This window comes from Rhinoraja longicauda, chromosome 37 (genome assembly GCF_053455715.1).
Source record: "Rhinoraja longicauda isolate Sanriku21f chromosome 37, sRhiLon1.1, whole genome shotgun sequence".
NCBI lineage: Eukaryota > Metazoa > Chordata > Chondrichthyes > Rajiformes > Arhynchobatidae > Rhinoraja > Rhinoraja longicauda.
In genome coordinates, this window is record NC_135989.1 from 15,228,766 (window position 1) to 15,244,841 (window position 16,076).

Genomic DNA, 16,076 nt, shown 5'->3' on the forward strand with positions numbered 1-16,076 from the left:
CTTGTAAAAAGTCTTACTGACGTCCCCATAAATAATGTCTATGCCCTTTCCCATCAATCCTCATGATCACTTTAACAAAAAACTCAATTACATTTGTGAAGCACAATTTCCCCCACACAAAAACCACGCTGACTGTCGCTAATAAACCTTGCCTTTGCCAATACAGATAGATTCTCTCAGAATCTCCTCCAGTAACTTACCCACCATTGATGTTTGGCTCACCAGCCTGTAGTTTCCTGACTAGTCCCTGCTGCCCTTCTTAAATAAAGGCTTCACATGGGCCACCGTACAGTTCTGAATACTGTAAGGAAGACACAAAAATCTCTGCCAGATTCTTACAGCACTTGCTGCGCCGAAAACCCAGGTTCAATCCCGACTATGGGTGCTGTCTGTACGGGGTTTGTACGTTCTCCCCGTGACCTGCATGGGTTTTCTCCAACATCTTCGGTTTCTTCCCACATGCCAAAGATGTGCAGGTTTGTAGGTTAATTGACGGTGTATGTGTAAAATTGTCCCTAGTGCGTGTGGGATCCCGTTAATGTGCGTGGATCGCTGGTCAGCGCAGACTCGGTGGGCTGAAGGCCTTATTTTTGCACTGTATCTCTAAACTAAACTAAACTAAACTAAAGTCCTAGTAGTTTTTTTCCCTTGAATTCTACAATATCCTAACATACACTTGCTTAGGCCCCGGGAATATATCCATCTTTATGCCCCGCAAGAACACCAACACTTCTTCTTCATTCATATCTTTTTAAAGCAATGCCCTAATCCCACAGAAGAATGAAGGATTTCAGCAGGAAAGGGCAAGGATCAGAAATGGTGTATCGTTTAGTCCTCTCACGCAGCAGGTCTCTCAGTTTTGATGTATCTATCATTATGGATTCACTACAAACGAAAAAGGGAAAATTAAGCAATCTGGTCATGAGTAGAATTTGAATGAGGCAGTGTTGTGTTGTTATCTGCTTGTAAATTAAATGATGCATTTGTCTCCTGTATGGCTGTGTTCATTAGTTTAATTAACACGATGCAAAGAAAGTGCTCCATGTCCACACCAAATTTATCCGATAGCCTTTTTAGTGTTGTTTTTCTAGCAATTAAACCAATACCTATGATTGGAGTTGCATGAAGAAAGAAAAGTAACCAATTAACAATATTTTGTCAAATTTTCTTCCCTCCCTGCAGGGCTGATATTTTCTCTAGAACAGATTTAGTTTTTAGTTTTAATTTGCGCAGAAATAGGCCCTTCAGCCCTCATTAGTTGAATTAATTAATCTTTTTTCAACTCACCTCAGGTCCTGCCACTTAGGTCTATGCTCTCTCAGACAGGTGAGGTGTACTTCGACAGGTACATGGATAGGAAAGGTTTGGAGGGATATGGGCCAAACACAAATGGAACTGGTTTAGATCGGCCATCTTAGTTGACATGGGCGTTGGGCCGAAGGGCCTGTTTACATGCTGTAAGACTATGAACGCTGACCAGCAATCACTCAGTATACTAGCACTTTCCTACACACTGTAGACAATAGACAATAGGTGCAGGAGTAGGCCATTCGGCCCTTCGAGCCAGCACCGCCATTCAATGTGATCATGGCTGATCATCCATAATCAATACCCTGTTCCTGCCCTCTCCCCATACCCCCTGACTCCGCTATCATTAAGAGCTCTATCCAACTCTCTCTTGAAAGCATCCAGAGAATTGGCCTCCACTGCCTTCTTAGGCAGAGAATTCCACAGATTTACAACTCTGAGTGAAAAAGTTTTTCCTCATCTCTGTTCTAAATGGCCAACCCCTTATTCTTAAACTGTGGCCCCTGGTTCTGGGACTATTTACAATTTTACCGAAGCCAATTAACCTGCAAACCTGTACGTCTTTGAAGTGTGGGAGGAAACCGGAGCATCCGGAGAAAACACACGCAGTCACGGGGAGAACGTAGATTCCATGCAGACTGCGCCCCTTAGTCAGGATCAAACCCGAGACTTTGGCGCTGTGAGGCAGCAACTCTACCGCTGCGCCACTGTGCCGCTCCAAAGTATTTCAGTCTATTGTAAACTCTGTATAACATTTTTGTGGCATTTCTGTGAAAACCCTTGCTCAAGGGGATCCTTGCAATGCTGAATAAGCAAGTACTTGTCCAGTTTCCTTTTGAAAGTCCCTATATCAGCTTCCACTTTCTCAGGCAGCGTGTTCCAGATTACAACATGCTGTGCCAAATAAATGCTCCTCATCTGTCTCCTGCTTTCTCTGCCAATCTCACAGCCCTGACATGGAGACAGTTTCATGGAAACTTGAAAGTGATGGATGATTACAGTACAGAATGAGGCCATTCAGTCCATCTTGATCCATGCCAGCCAAAAATGGACTATAAGGTAATCACACTTCCCAGTTCTTGGTCTATCACCCTACAGGTTATGGATCTTCAAATGCTTATCCAGGTGTGTTGTTTAAATGTGGTGAGCGTTTCTGCCTCCACCATTCTTTCCAAGATCCAGAATCCCTGGACTAGTTGAGTGAAGTAATCTTTTTTCAACTCATCTCAGGTCCTGCCAACTTAAGTTGTCTCTCAGACACTTGGATAGGTATGTGTTGGAAAGAACTGCAGATGTTGGTTTAAATCGAAGGTAGATACAAAATGCTGGAGTAACTCAGCGGGAAAGGCAGCATCTCTGGAGAGAAGGAATGGGTAACGTTGTCTGAAGAAGGGTCTCGACCCGAAACGTCACCCATTCCTTCTCTCCAGAGATGCTGCCTGTCCCGCTGAGTTACTCCAGCATTTTGAGTCTATCTTCGGTGTAAACCAGCATCTGCAGTTCCTTCCTCCACATGGTGTTCCTCCTTATGTACTCTAATTCCTGTCATTGCTGGATCCATATTGTGGCAGGTCCCACCAATTGTAAATATCAAGCTTTTTACTCCTTCATTTGCTGATCATCAGCTCTCTCCATAATTGTCTCTGTTGCTCAGCATCTTCCTTAAGTGACTGGATTTCAATCTATTCCACGTGAAACCTGACTGCATGCTGTGTCACTATAATGCAAGATGAATGTGGCTGTTGGATTAAGAGAGTACTCTGTGTGTTGGAAGCGAACAAAATGTGGCATTTCATGGAAAACCCTTGCTCCAGGGGACAGCTTGAGGATATGGAGCAGACAGTCACCATTTTGATCCTTTGAAAACCAATATTAACAAAACACAGCACCCGCATTCACTCAGTAATGAATTAAACTGAAACAAAAGAATTCCTGTATGGAAAGTGAAAAAAAAGAGGGATTTAGAGTGGGAGCATTACACTCTTTCAACAGGAGAAAGTCAAAGTAAAAGGAATTACAAATATGAGCTTCCTTTCAAAACAAGTCATGTGGAATTGTTCAGTTTCCACTCAACCTGGATTGTGAAATGTTGAAAGCAGCAGTTTTGCCAGAACCATGTTTTGGGTCACATGGAAGTGTCCAGTTAACTGCAGAACAGATGGCTGCGAATGTCAGTTCACTGGCTGGTTGGCAACTTGGATATAACTAAACACTCAAATACCAAGCTCCATCTGTGATTAGTGGCAGGGTAGTAGTGGATCAAAGCTGAAAAAAGGTAAGGCAGACGCAGTTCACCAGGCGGCCAGCATGTGTACTATCCATGTTTAACGACAGATATACTTGCCTTGGGGTCAGCACTAAAGAATTTATTTAGTCAGAGGGTGGTGAATCTGTGGAATTCTTTGCCACAGAAGGCTGTGGAGGCCAAGTCAATGGATATTTTTGAGGCAGAGACAACTAGATTCTTGATCAGTACGGGTGTCAGGGGTTATGGGGAGAAGGCAGGAGAATGGGATTAAGAGGGAGAGATAGATCAGCCACGATTGAAGGCGGATAGACTTGATGGGCCAAATGGCCTAATTCTGTCCTATCACTTATGACTTCATAAATACAGTAAAGGTTCATTAGATTCATTCCCGGCAAGAGAGTTTTGTGGTCTGAGGAGAGATCAAGGAGGAGTGGCCTCCTCTTTGATCGAGTTTAGAAGTAAACGGAGTGTTTCCACTGAAATGCACAAGCTTCTGAGAGGCTGGTTCTTCAGTCTTGAGAGTTAAGGACAAGGGCACAGAGTCTGAGATGAAGGGCCGCCTTTAGGACTAAGATGAAGAGAAATGTCTTCACTGCACATGTTCAGAAAGTTTGGAATTCTCAACCTTAGACACCGATAATGCACACTTGGTGACTGAAAGGTGAAGGCGGGCTCATGGTCCCAAGACCTACAATTGCTCCATTTTTTAACTTTCTTCGATTCCTAGCCAAGATGAACTTTACTCCAGGAGGAATCAGAGAAAGATAAAAATTTTAGTCACAAAATTCAGTCTTTTGTCACTGCTCTCTTAGATCAAGGAGTCATATTAATTCTCCAATTATTTTACAAATGACTTAGTTTAAAACAGAAGCAACATTTCATATCTCTACCCTACAGGGATAATTTTTTTTGTTTGTAGATAAACTGACATCACTACTTGGTGATCTGGAAGGAAGTTAATTAGCACCTGCAGCAAATGTGCAGTGAAGAAGCTCATGGGAAGGACACAGGAACCAAACAGAAAACCAGAACTAAGTAATCAGACTTGTTTCAGCAAATTGCAGAGGGTGACTGAGAAGATGACAATTGCATCTTAAAACCTGTGCAGAGCATCATGGGAGTGCAAATGCAGACAATTGGTGCAGCGGTAGAGTTGCTGCCTTACAGTGCCAGAGACCCCGGTTCAATCCTGACTACGGGTGCTGTCCCCAGCGTGTGTAGGATAGTGTTAATGTGCGGGGATCACTGGTCAGCAGTGACTCGGTGGGCCGAAGGGCCTGTTTCCGCCCTGTATCTCGAAACTAAACTAAATTTGTCAAAGATTGATAGTGAGCTCCAATTTCACTTTGGCTTTGTGAGTCCTTTTTCAATCCCAGAAACTGTATTCAATCATTGTACATTCAATGGAAAATTTCTTTATAAACTAAGCCATGAAATAAGCTTAGTATCTCAGAAAAAGGGGATTGTTCTGAAATAATCACTTTGAGCTGAGCTAATATCCGAAAACGGAAGGTGCAATGTGAAATGCAGTGTCAGGCTAAATCACCAGCTTTTAATCAGCCTCGGGAGCATTTTCATCACATTAAAGACAGTGTTCTTAAAACACCGATCAGCCAAAACATTATGACCTGATGAGCCAAAACATTATGACCACCTGCCTAATATGGTGTTGGTCCTCCATGTGCAACCCCATACTCAGCAGGGTGCGATGCACTGTGTATTGTGACACATTCCTCCTGTGACCACCATTAAAATTTTCTGTGACTTGTGCCATAGTCGACCTTCTGACTTGTGCCATAGTCGACCTTCTGTCGGTTCGGACCAGGCAGGATAGCCTTCGTTGCCCTCGCGCATCAATGAGCCTTGGGCGCCCAACACCCTGTCGCCGGTTTGTGGTTTGTCCCTCCTCGGACCACTGTCGGTAGGTACTCACCACTGCTGACCGGGAGCACCCCACAAGCCTTGCCGGTTCAGAGATGCTCTGACCCAGTCGTCTGGCCATAACAATTTGGCCCTTGTCAAAGTTGCTCAGGTCTTTACTCTTACCCATTTCTCCTGCACCCAACACATCAACTTCAAGAACTGACTGTTCACTTGCTGCCTAATACATCCCACCCCTTGACAGGTGCCATTGTAACAAGATATTCAATGTTATTCACTTCGCCTGTTAGTGGTCATAATGTTTTGGCTGATCAGTGTATTATTCATTGCCTCTGAACTAAAGGAAGGAATGGTTGACTGGAAGCTGCCTCCTGAAATATCAGTCAGCTTGTGGAACATTGCTTCACAGAACTAATCCTGTCAACAAGGAAGACACCTCCAGGGTGGGGGGCTCCATTCTTCTGCTTTTGCCACATAGGGAAAAATCGGAACAATATTAACATTGCAACTGGGCCACTGGGGTGGAAAACTCAAGACGTTTATTTCATACAGAGGCTAATGGAAATCTATAAATTCTTCCTCACAAAGGCTGTGGATGATGGGCATCAATTGAAATCTTCAAAAGTTAGATTAATAGATTTTTGTTAGGATATAACATCAAAGGAAAAGGAAGTAGGAGTGTAAATAGATTTATGATAATCTGATTAAATCATGGAACTGGTGCAACTACTCATTGAACTACTAGTTGAACTACTCATCTCTGTTGTATGTTGCCATTATCTTGCTAATATCTCCATTTTCGATGTCTTGGTCTCTCGCGGTTCATTTATTTTAGTTTAGTTTAGAGATACATTGCTCAAACAGGCCCTTCAGCCCACTGGGTCCGCGCTGACCAGCGATCCCTGCATATTAACACTATCCTATACACACTAGGGGCAATTTTTACATTTACCAAGCCAATTTACCTACAAACCTGTATGTCTTTGGAGTGTAGGAGGTAACCGAAGATCTGAGAGAAAATCCACTCCGTTCATTGCGAGAACGTACAAATTCCGTACAGACAGCGCCCAAAGTCGGGATCGAAGCCGGGTCTCCAGTGCTGCAAGCAGTGTAAGGCAGTAACTCTATGTTGAAAGACTGGAGCGACTAGGCTTGTATACACTGGAATTTAGAAGGATGAGAGGAGATCTTATCGGAACGTATAAGATTATTAAGGGGTTGGACACGTTAGAGGCAGGAAACATGTTCCCAATGTTGGGGGAGTCCAGAACAAGGGGGCCACAGTTTAAGAATAAGGGGTAGGCCATTTAAAACTGAGATGAGGAAAAACTTTTTCAGTCAGAGAGTTGTGAATCTGTGGAATTCTCTGCTTGAGAAGGCAGTGGAGGCCAATTCTCTGAATGCATTCAAGAGAGAGCTAGATAGAGCTCTTAAGGATAGGGGGTATGGGGAGAAGGCAGGAACGGGGTACTGATTGAGAATGATCAGCCATGATCACATTGAATGGCGGTGCTGGCTCGTAGGGTCGAATGGCCTCCTCCTGCACCTATTGTCTATTGTCTATTGTCTCTACTGCTACGCCACCTATTTATGCTTTTGTTGCCTCTGGTGTGGGTAACAAGTACAGAATTACATGCAACTCAGTTTAGACACAAAACTGGTAAATGTGTGCACAAAGATCTTTAAATGAATGGTCATCAGTTTTCCCCCTGTTAATTCAATAGACAGATTTATGCCCCATGTGGACACCTTGTAGATACCAGTGTGAAGATCCAGATTCCTTCCATGTGACAATTGATCCCACACAGAGTCCAAATAAGGGATATCATTAACCTTTGGATTAGGAAATCGTGCCATGTGAAGGATATTAGTGAGGCCATGACTGGATATTTATCTTATGCCACATGTAGTGGAAACATCCACAGACTTTCGCAATGCTCAGATGACAGATTTTCTAACCAACAATTCACCAGTTGACCAACAAACCAGCAACTTCAGTTCCCGCCTTCACATTTCATCAGGTAATCTGTGAGATGATTTCCAATTTCCATTTACTTTGCTTTCACCCAGAATTTTCCCGTGGTGTTAATTAATAAAAAATATGTTCTGCAGCATTGTGTTGATTGTTTTTCATTACAAAAGTCGGTGTGTGTGCCTCCACTCAGAAACACTCAAGATCAGCCAACCGCACCAAGGAAAGTCCAGACCCTAGTCCAGCAACGTGAAGAAGGGTCTCGACCCGAAACGTCACCCATTCCTGCCCTCCAGAGATGTTGCCTGACCCGCTGAGTTACTCCAGCATTTTGTGTCTATCTTCAGCAACCTGTACACCCAGCCCTGAAACATATAAACATATACTGCACTCTGCTTGAGATTAGATTTAAATTATATATTTTCAAATCAGCTGAATTCAATATTTGGAAATGTACTACCAATAGTAGCAATTAGAGAACATTGTGCTTTTATTAAAAACTAAATGCAGACATCAGCCCGAGCCCATGTTTTCGGAGATAGTGTTTAGAGGTCTCCCCGTCCCTTATCTCTACTCTTAACCAAAGCTTTTCATCAGCGTCTGCCTCTGCCTTTGTCCCTAAACACCACAGGTAAACCGAACTTGAATAGGCTGATAGATTAATGGTCACAAAACAACATTTCTACAAACAGAGCATGATGACTTTGCAGAGCAACAGAATAAGTAAGTCAAAGTAGAAAACCAAAATCATTCACCATATTTAAATTCTTTCACATAAATTATCATTTGAAGCTTTTGTCCTCAAAATCGTTTGTAAATAAACATTGTTTGCCATCTTAACCCAATACCTTTATAGAAATGTAACATTATCAAAATAATAATAATGTTTTATTCTTAATTGTTTATTGTATGTCGTGTTGTTACTTGCGAGCAAAGCTCCAAGGCAAATTTCTTGTATGCATACATACTTGGCTAATAAAATCTATTCAATTCAATTCTATTCAATTCAATAAACACCAAATCTCTGGTGCCTATACATGCTGATACATTCCATATACATATGCAAATGTGCAGGAAGGAACTGCAGATGCTGGTTTAAACTGAAGATAGACACAAAAAGCTGGAGTAACTCAGCGGGTCAGGCAGCATCTCTGGAGAGAAGGAATGGGTGACGTTTCGGGTCGAGACCCTTCTTCAGATGCAAAAATACAGACACAGAAACACACACATTCCAAGGACGATAATATAAATGATTTTCAGAGGAGGAGACGTGTTTGGATGCAAAAATTAATTGATGAATACCTGTAGGTAACTGCGCTTTGTTTTTTTAATATCTGGGTTAATCAATTGGATTGAGATGATCTTTTATTGTGCTCTACCTCCCTGGATGTCTGATTGTTCACCATAATGAATCAGCCAAGTTTAATTCAGTGACCCTAGCAACAAGAGCCAGTGTTGTGTTATAAGGCAGCAAGTGTGTCCATGAAACTGGAAGCAGGGCATTTTGGCTTTGACATCGAAGTTGTACACTTGTTAATTAATCTGTCACACTCTACATTGTGTTCCATCAGTGCCTCCATCAATAGATCCACTGTCACCTATTTTACGCCATTGTTCTAAGCCACATTTTTCCTCAGCGCAATTGCTCCCAAGGATCTCTCTCCCCTAAGGATACAACTGAATCTAGATACTAAAACTCTTGTTTGTTTGTTGGTTTGTTCCTGAACTACAGCCAAAATGGTACACGATAGCCCGACAATTTTAGGCCCACCTTACTCACCGTTGTCCCTTTGGTGCTAATGGAAGAAGTTTCATTGAAATCGGTGTTATATTTTAAACGTTATTCACATTTTAATGTTTAAATCTATCCCCTAGGGAGGGAGGGAGGGAGGAAGGGGGTTGGAGGGAGGGGGTGGAGGGAGGGGGGGGGAGGTTGGGAGGGAGGGGGGGAGGGAGGGGAGGATAAGGGGGGTTGAGGGGGATGGAGTGGGGGAGACGGGAAGGGGGAAGCGAAGGGAGGAGGGGGTGTGGGGAGGGGAAGGAGAGGGGATAGGGGGAGGGGAGGTAGGAGGGGGAGGGGGAGGGGGGAGGAGAGGGTGCTGCACCAATGCAGGAGAGGTTTGGGCCCAATGGGTCCACTTGGTCTAGTATAACTTAAATGTAGATTAAACACCCTTCTTAGCCTGACTGGAGGATTACCAGAGTGACCACAATGCATCAATCCTTTTCATGTTGTGAGTTAATTGTTGGTGTTGGTTCCCAGTGGAAACTCTTAAGCACATCCCACAAAATGTGCAAAATTAAATTACAGTAGAGTGATGCTTTCCTGGTTCTTTCATCATCCCAAGGGAGATCAGATTAGTTTCACCACTTCAATTTCACCTCAAGTTGTTACTATAGTGATGATGCAGGTTTGGAATCATTTTAAAACCTCAGCTACGCAGTAAGATTAACTCTAGGTGCAGTCGATAGCCACTGCTCAATTCGGTGTGATGTTGGTACACATTCTCACATTAACGGGTATCACCCACAACAGCCAGAAAGGCCCTGGTAGGTCAACACTGGGGCATCAACCTGCCCCTATGACAAGAAGTCCTCACCATTTGACCCAGGCTAGGTGCTTGCAATTTGTTGCTTCTGCTAATGGTGTGTGAAACCTTTGCCTTCACATACCAGAAGATCCCAGATTCAGTACCAATGTTGAGGAAGCCAGTCACCCACTTCACAACAGAACACCTAACATCAACCAGGTCAGTGCCAGTTAACAGCTAGGACGACACGGTGGTGCAGCTGGTAGAGCTGCTGCCCCACAGCGCCAGAGAAAGACGGGTTCGATCCTGACCTCAGGTGCTGTCTGTGTGCAGTTTGCACGTTCTCTCTGTGACCGTGCAGATTTCCTCCGGGTGCTCTGGTCTCCTCCCACATCGCAAAGATGTGCAGATTTGCTGGTTAATTTGCCTGTGCAAATTGCCCCTAGTGTGTGGGGAGTGGATGCGGAAGAGGGATAACATAGAGCTAGTATGAAAAGGAGAAGTGTGGTTACCACCCACCATGTGAGGTTTAGGCATCTCTGCCATTGTGTCAATTTGCATTGTTTTCCCCAAACCCTGTCTCAGATCCAGGGACAAGCCACGTGAAACTACAGCTCACGGAATAAAACTAAACCACAAAAAACAGTGACCAGTGAACTCTCTGCAGGGAAACCTGGAGACAATGTACCAGCAACATTGCTGCCAGGATAATGTTAACAACCACAGTGGTGTGATATTGTAAACACAGTGGTTACCTTACTGAGCTGGTAATCCAGAGAGAGAAGCCTCGACTAACAATTTATGGACTCCAAGTTCAAGTCACACTATAGCAACCAAGAAATTTAAATTCAGTTAATAATCTGGCTTTACAAAAAAAAAACCTTGCATTGGTATCTGTGACTGGATTGTTGTTAAAAACCCATCTTGTTCACTGATGTCCTTCTAGGTATTAAATAGAGTCATGGAGTGATACAGCGTGGAAACTGGCCCTTCCGCCCAACTTGTCCACACTGGCCAACATGCCCCTCTACACTAGTCCAGCCAGCGTTTGACCCATGTCCCTCTAAACCTTGAATCCACTGAGTTACTCCAGCACTTTGTGTCTATCCATCATGTCTACTGCGCTTGTTGATTGAATGCAAGCCTCTGTCCAGCACACCTCTCGCTTGAATACATTTCTGATCTTCTGCTATGTTATGAACCATCCAGACCTCTCAGGTCATCTGTTTTCTTTCCCCAGAGTCAGAACTAAACATGGAGAAACAGTGTTTAGTTTTTATGCACGACATATATGGAACAAACGCCCAGAAAACTGCAGGTCCACTGCGACTCTCAGTTCTTTTAAATCAAGGCTGAAGACTTTTCTGTTTGACGCTGCCTTTTGTTAAATCAAATAATTATTCATTTCTTACACTGCACTGTAACTTTTATTCTTGTATCTTATACTTGTCTTGTTCTATTCTAGCTTGTTTTTGTTTTCTTTTCTCTTAAATGACTGATTTTAATTGCTTTTAATTGCTCTTTAATATTTTATGTAAAGCACTTTGAATTGCCTTGTTGCTGAAATGTACGATATAAATAAACTTGCCTTGCCTTGCCTTAACCTGTCCTTTCCATGTACCTGCTAATCTGCTACTCTGACCCAGTCTGGTATATATGTGATTGCAGACCCTCAGAAATGTGGTTGATTATTAAAGATTTATTCTGAAGTGGCCTGTCTTTTCGTGGGCAATTAGGGATGGCCAGTGAATCCTAAAATGTAAAATTAATCCAGTCAGGTCAACTCCTTTATCTCAGGAGAAATAAGGCAGTTGATGAAAATGTTTTTACTTGGAAAATCAAAGATGAGAAGTTCAATTCCTTACAGCCAGGAGTTAAAGAGTAAAGGACGTCTGATAAATCTTGAAGGAATGACTAATTGTAAAGCAGATTGTATGTTGAAGTGAAATAAATGGAGTTCCTTGAATTTGACAAGCTGAGAAGAAATTATTCTGAGTAGGAGTCAGTGTAACAAAGTCTTAATTTTAACATAATGACAGTGTGAGAGGAGGTGATGCATTCAGGTTGGGGAATCTGCTGGAAGGGGAATGCTCAGATAGGTCTGAATAACTCAGATGCATCTGAAGAAAGGTGTCGACCTGAAACATCACCCATTCCTTCCCTCCAGAGATGCTGCTTGTCCCGCTGAGTTATTCCAGCATTTTGTGTCTGTCTTCGGTGTAAACCAGCATCTGCAGTTCCTTCCTACATGCTCCGATTGGCATTGACCACTATGTTTGATACAAAATGCTGGAGTAACTCAGCGGGACGGGCAGCATCTCTGGAGAGAAGGAATGGGTGACGTTTTGGATCGAGACCCTTCTTCAGACTGATGTCAGGGGAGTGGGCGGTACAGAGATAAAATGTTGATAAGAGGGACCAAAGCAGCAGAGCCAAAGTGACTAATATGGATGGCAATAGATGACTGAAGGATCACGGATTAGACAGCAAGTTTTACAATACTCCTGGCTAAATTCAACTTTGAAATACAAGCAAGTTAGTAGCTCATTGCTGCCACATTGTGGTACTCGGGAGCATTCACTGAAGTGCAGCAAGTACTCAATCATTGGTGATATTCAAAACCACTGAGGAAATGAGACTGGGAGACACAAAATGCTGGAGTAACTCAGCGGGCATCTCTGGAGAGAAGGAATGGGTGACGTTTTGTGTCGGGACCCTTCTTCAGACTGATGCTGAAGGAGGGTCTTCACCCGTAACATTACCCATTCCTTCTCTCCAGAGATGTTGCCTGACCCGCTGAGTTACTCCGGCATTTTGTGTCTACCTTCGATTTTAGCCAGCATCTGCAGTTTTTTTCCTACACGAGGAAATGAGACTGATTAGAAAGCAGAAAGACATCTTATACCTAACCTGAAACCTGTCCTTAAATTTGTCCTAATCTATCTGGAAACATACTTCCTTCACAACAAATGAAAGCCCAAACAAAGTGATAAGGACGAGGAGGAGATGAGTACTGAAAATGGGTGTTATGTTCTCTAGCTCCCATACAAGTTACAGTCCATATCAGGAGCAACTCCTCATCACCTTCTCTGAGAGAGCAGACCTGTCCACCTCTGTTATAATGTAGGAACAACTTCATTAGAAGAACTTCATTCTTGGAGGGCATCTACAACACACGATGCCTCAGAAAAGCCACCAGCATCCACAAAGTCTCTTCACACCCCTGCAACAGTCTGTTCGAACTCCTTCCATCGGGCAGACAATACAAGGCCTTCTATGCCCGCACCTCCAGACTCAGGAACAGCTTCATCCCCAGGGCCATAGCTGCTATGAACTGGTCCTGCTGAGCCGGATGGTCACATCGCGCAGTGATCCGGCACAGATCTACTTGCACTTTATTCTGTTTTAAAACTGTTACAATTTGTTTCATTGGGTTGTTTAAATTAATACTGACTAGCTAATTAAATTATTGCATCGTATGGGAGGCGCATTCCCAATCTCATTGTATCCCTGTACAATGACAATAAAGATATATTGTATTGTATTGTATTAAAAATCCACAGCTTTCAAACATTGCAAATGGCACGATTATATTCATGTATTGTCTTCCCGCTGACTGGTTAGCAAGCAACAAAAGCTTTTCACTGTACCTCGTCACATGTGCCAATAAACTAAACTGAACTGAACTGAAAGGACAAAATCAATCAACAAAGGAGGGCACGTTATATACAACAAAGTATTCAGCCAAGGAACGCATTGGATAACATGTCCCTTTTAACCAATGGAATGATTAGAAACTGCCCTGTATTCCACCGAGCGGTGCGCTGGACAGAGGCTTGCAGTCAACCAATAAGCGCATTGGATATGACGAATAGACACAAAGTGCTGGAGTAACTCAGTGGATCAGGCAGCATCCCTGGAGAAAATGGATGGGTGATGTTTCAAGTCGGAATGTACTGTTCTTACCCGAAATATCACCCATCCTTAACATAATATTCCTACCCGAAATATCACCCATCCTTTTTCTCCAGAGATGCTGCCAGACATGCTGAGTTACTCCAGCACTTTGTGTTTGTCTTCAGTATAAACCAGCATCTGCAGTTCCTTTCTACGCATTAGGTATCATGGGTTGCACCCGTAGATACAATATTAAGAATGGTTCATGATTATTAGTGCAGGCCAAGGATTGTTTGCAGCTAATCTTCACTGCCACGACCTTCCAATTAACTCTTTTGCAAATGTAGCTATATCTAGATCATGTTGCAGGACATCTAAATCATCTCCCACCTAACTTAAGAGGAACAACACCTCATATTTTGCTTGGGTAGTTTACACCCCAGTGGTATGAACATTGACTTCTCTAACTTCAGATAGCCCTTGCTTCCCCTCTCTATCCCCTCCCCTTCCCAGTTCTCCCACTAGTCTTCCTGTCTCCGACTACATTATATCTTTATCCCGCCCCCTCCCCTGACATCAGTCTGAAGAAGGGTCTCGACCCGAAACGTCACCCATTCCTTCTCTCCAGAGACGTTGCCTGACCCGCTGAGTTACTCCAGCATGTTGTGTCTACCTTAAGAGTGGTTAACTACATTGTGCTTAACAAATGAAGAAGCCCTCTCTTGGTCCTGAAAATGTGCATTCACTGAATATTAAAACCCAACTGGACCGCGTTGTACTCCAGAAACACTTCAAAATACCAGCGTTTGGGCTGCATTTAGACACCGCTCAGTCAGATATCCTTTCACATGCTATTTTTTTGACCTGTTTATGGGAAGGAAGGCCAGCTGGATGACGTGGCCAATCGCCATGTGCACCAATGATTACCATGCACCATTTCTAAATTGTACGCCCCTTGGCTCGTACCTGGTCTCTTGGTCAGGGTGTGTGATGGCAATGCGGGGAGGGATGAGCAGTGGCAGTGTGGTTGGCCTTTGGAACCTGTCCACCTCTGGTGACCGGGACCTCGATCTCCACTGCGGTACTTGAAGCATGCCGGACGTTCGATGACCTCGGCGTGCGTCCGTGCCCAGTGTACTACTGGACGTGTACGATCGACTGCAATGCCCCGAATCCAAAGTCTCGTTATTTTTCTAGAAGACAAACAGACAGAATGAGCCATGCTTTGAACCATCTTACAAAAAAAGCCACATTCCTTCTGTTGCTCTACAGTCAATTGGTGAACAGCAAGTGCACCCATTAATCTGCCGCACTGGCCCAAAATCATCATCGGCGGTCACTCGAAGCGAGTATGACTGCCCTCTCCATAGAGGACCCCTGTGCGTGACTTTATTTAACGTGGGGAGGCTGGTGCCCAGACAGCCACCACATGGTCCTTGACAGATCTGGGTCAGGATCCAGTGGCGTGGAGTCCAAGACGACCGGGACCCTTTTCTGCTGCAGCCTTCATCCGCCTTCCCAGCCGTTGTGACGCTCCACTAACGTCAGCCATCATCCTCCGACTGTTCCATTGTTGAGGTCTTGGTTGGATTGCTCTTTGTCAGGGACCTCCCCCTTGACCTTACCACCATGGGTGACCCTACCAGGAGCGAAGCTCCAGACGCCATCACTCTAAGGATCTCAGGACCACACAAGCCTCTCCACCACAAGGTGACAATCCACGGAGAAGAGGTCCAAAATATACCAAACTATTCACTGTCAGTGTTCACGTTGACTTTCCATCTGTATTTGTTTATGTGTGTGTGTGTGTGTGTGTGTGTGTGTGTGTGTGTGTGTGTGTGTGTGTGTAAAATTAGTCTACATTGAATTAGAGATAGAGTAAAAGATTACTCTACATTGTGCCATTATACACTCCCAGGATAAGTACATACCAGGTTGTATACCTAGTACTTTACTTTACCATCTGTACTTTACCATCAAACATTCATAGGGCAAGAACAGCAGGGAATGGACTTTAAAAAGTGGTTTTGGCACAGATTAAAGCTTCATTCACGTTGTCCCATCAGACACTGCAAGGTGGGTCCATTATTCAATGGCTGCTCTGTTGACGTGCTGTAATCAGTGACATTTGCCACACTCTCTGATTCTAGGTAAGTGAGATGTGTAGTAGAAAAGATGCATCTCATAACTAACTGCCTCATCTCTCGCTTGGGGATTCCACTGGGAGATTGATTCAGTT

The 16,076-nt window shown here is 43.8% G+C and overlaps 1 protein-coding gene across 1 annotated transcript in view; it reads right to left on the reverse strand.

Annotated features, from left to right (window-relative positions):
- Positions 1–16,076, reverse strand: part of LOC144610592 (3',5'-cyclic-AMP phosphodiesterase 4B-like) — a 227,439-nt gene that overhangs the window by 173,787 nt on the left and 37,576 nt on the right. Inside the window, exon 3 of the mRNA XM_078429401.1 lies at positions 14,804–15,030. Coding sequence (XP_078285527.1) covers positions 14,804–15,030 — 227 coding nt within the window. The remainder of the gene's footprint in view (positions 1–14,803; positions 15,031–16,076) is intronic.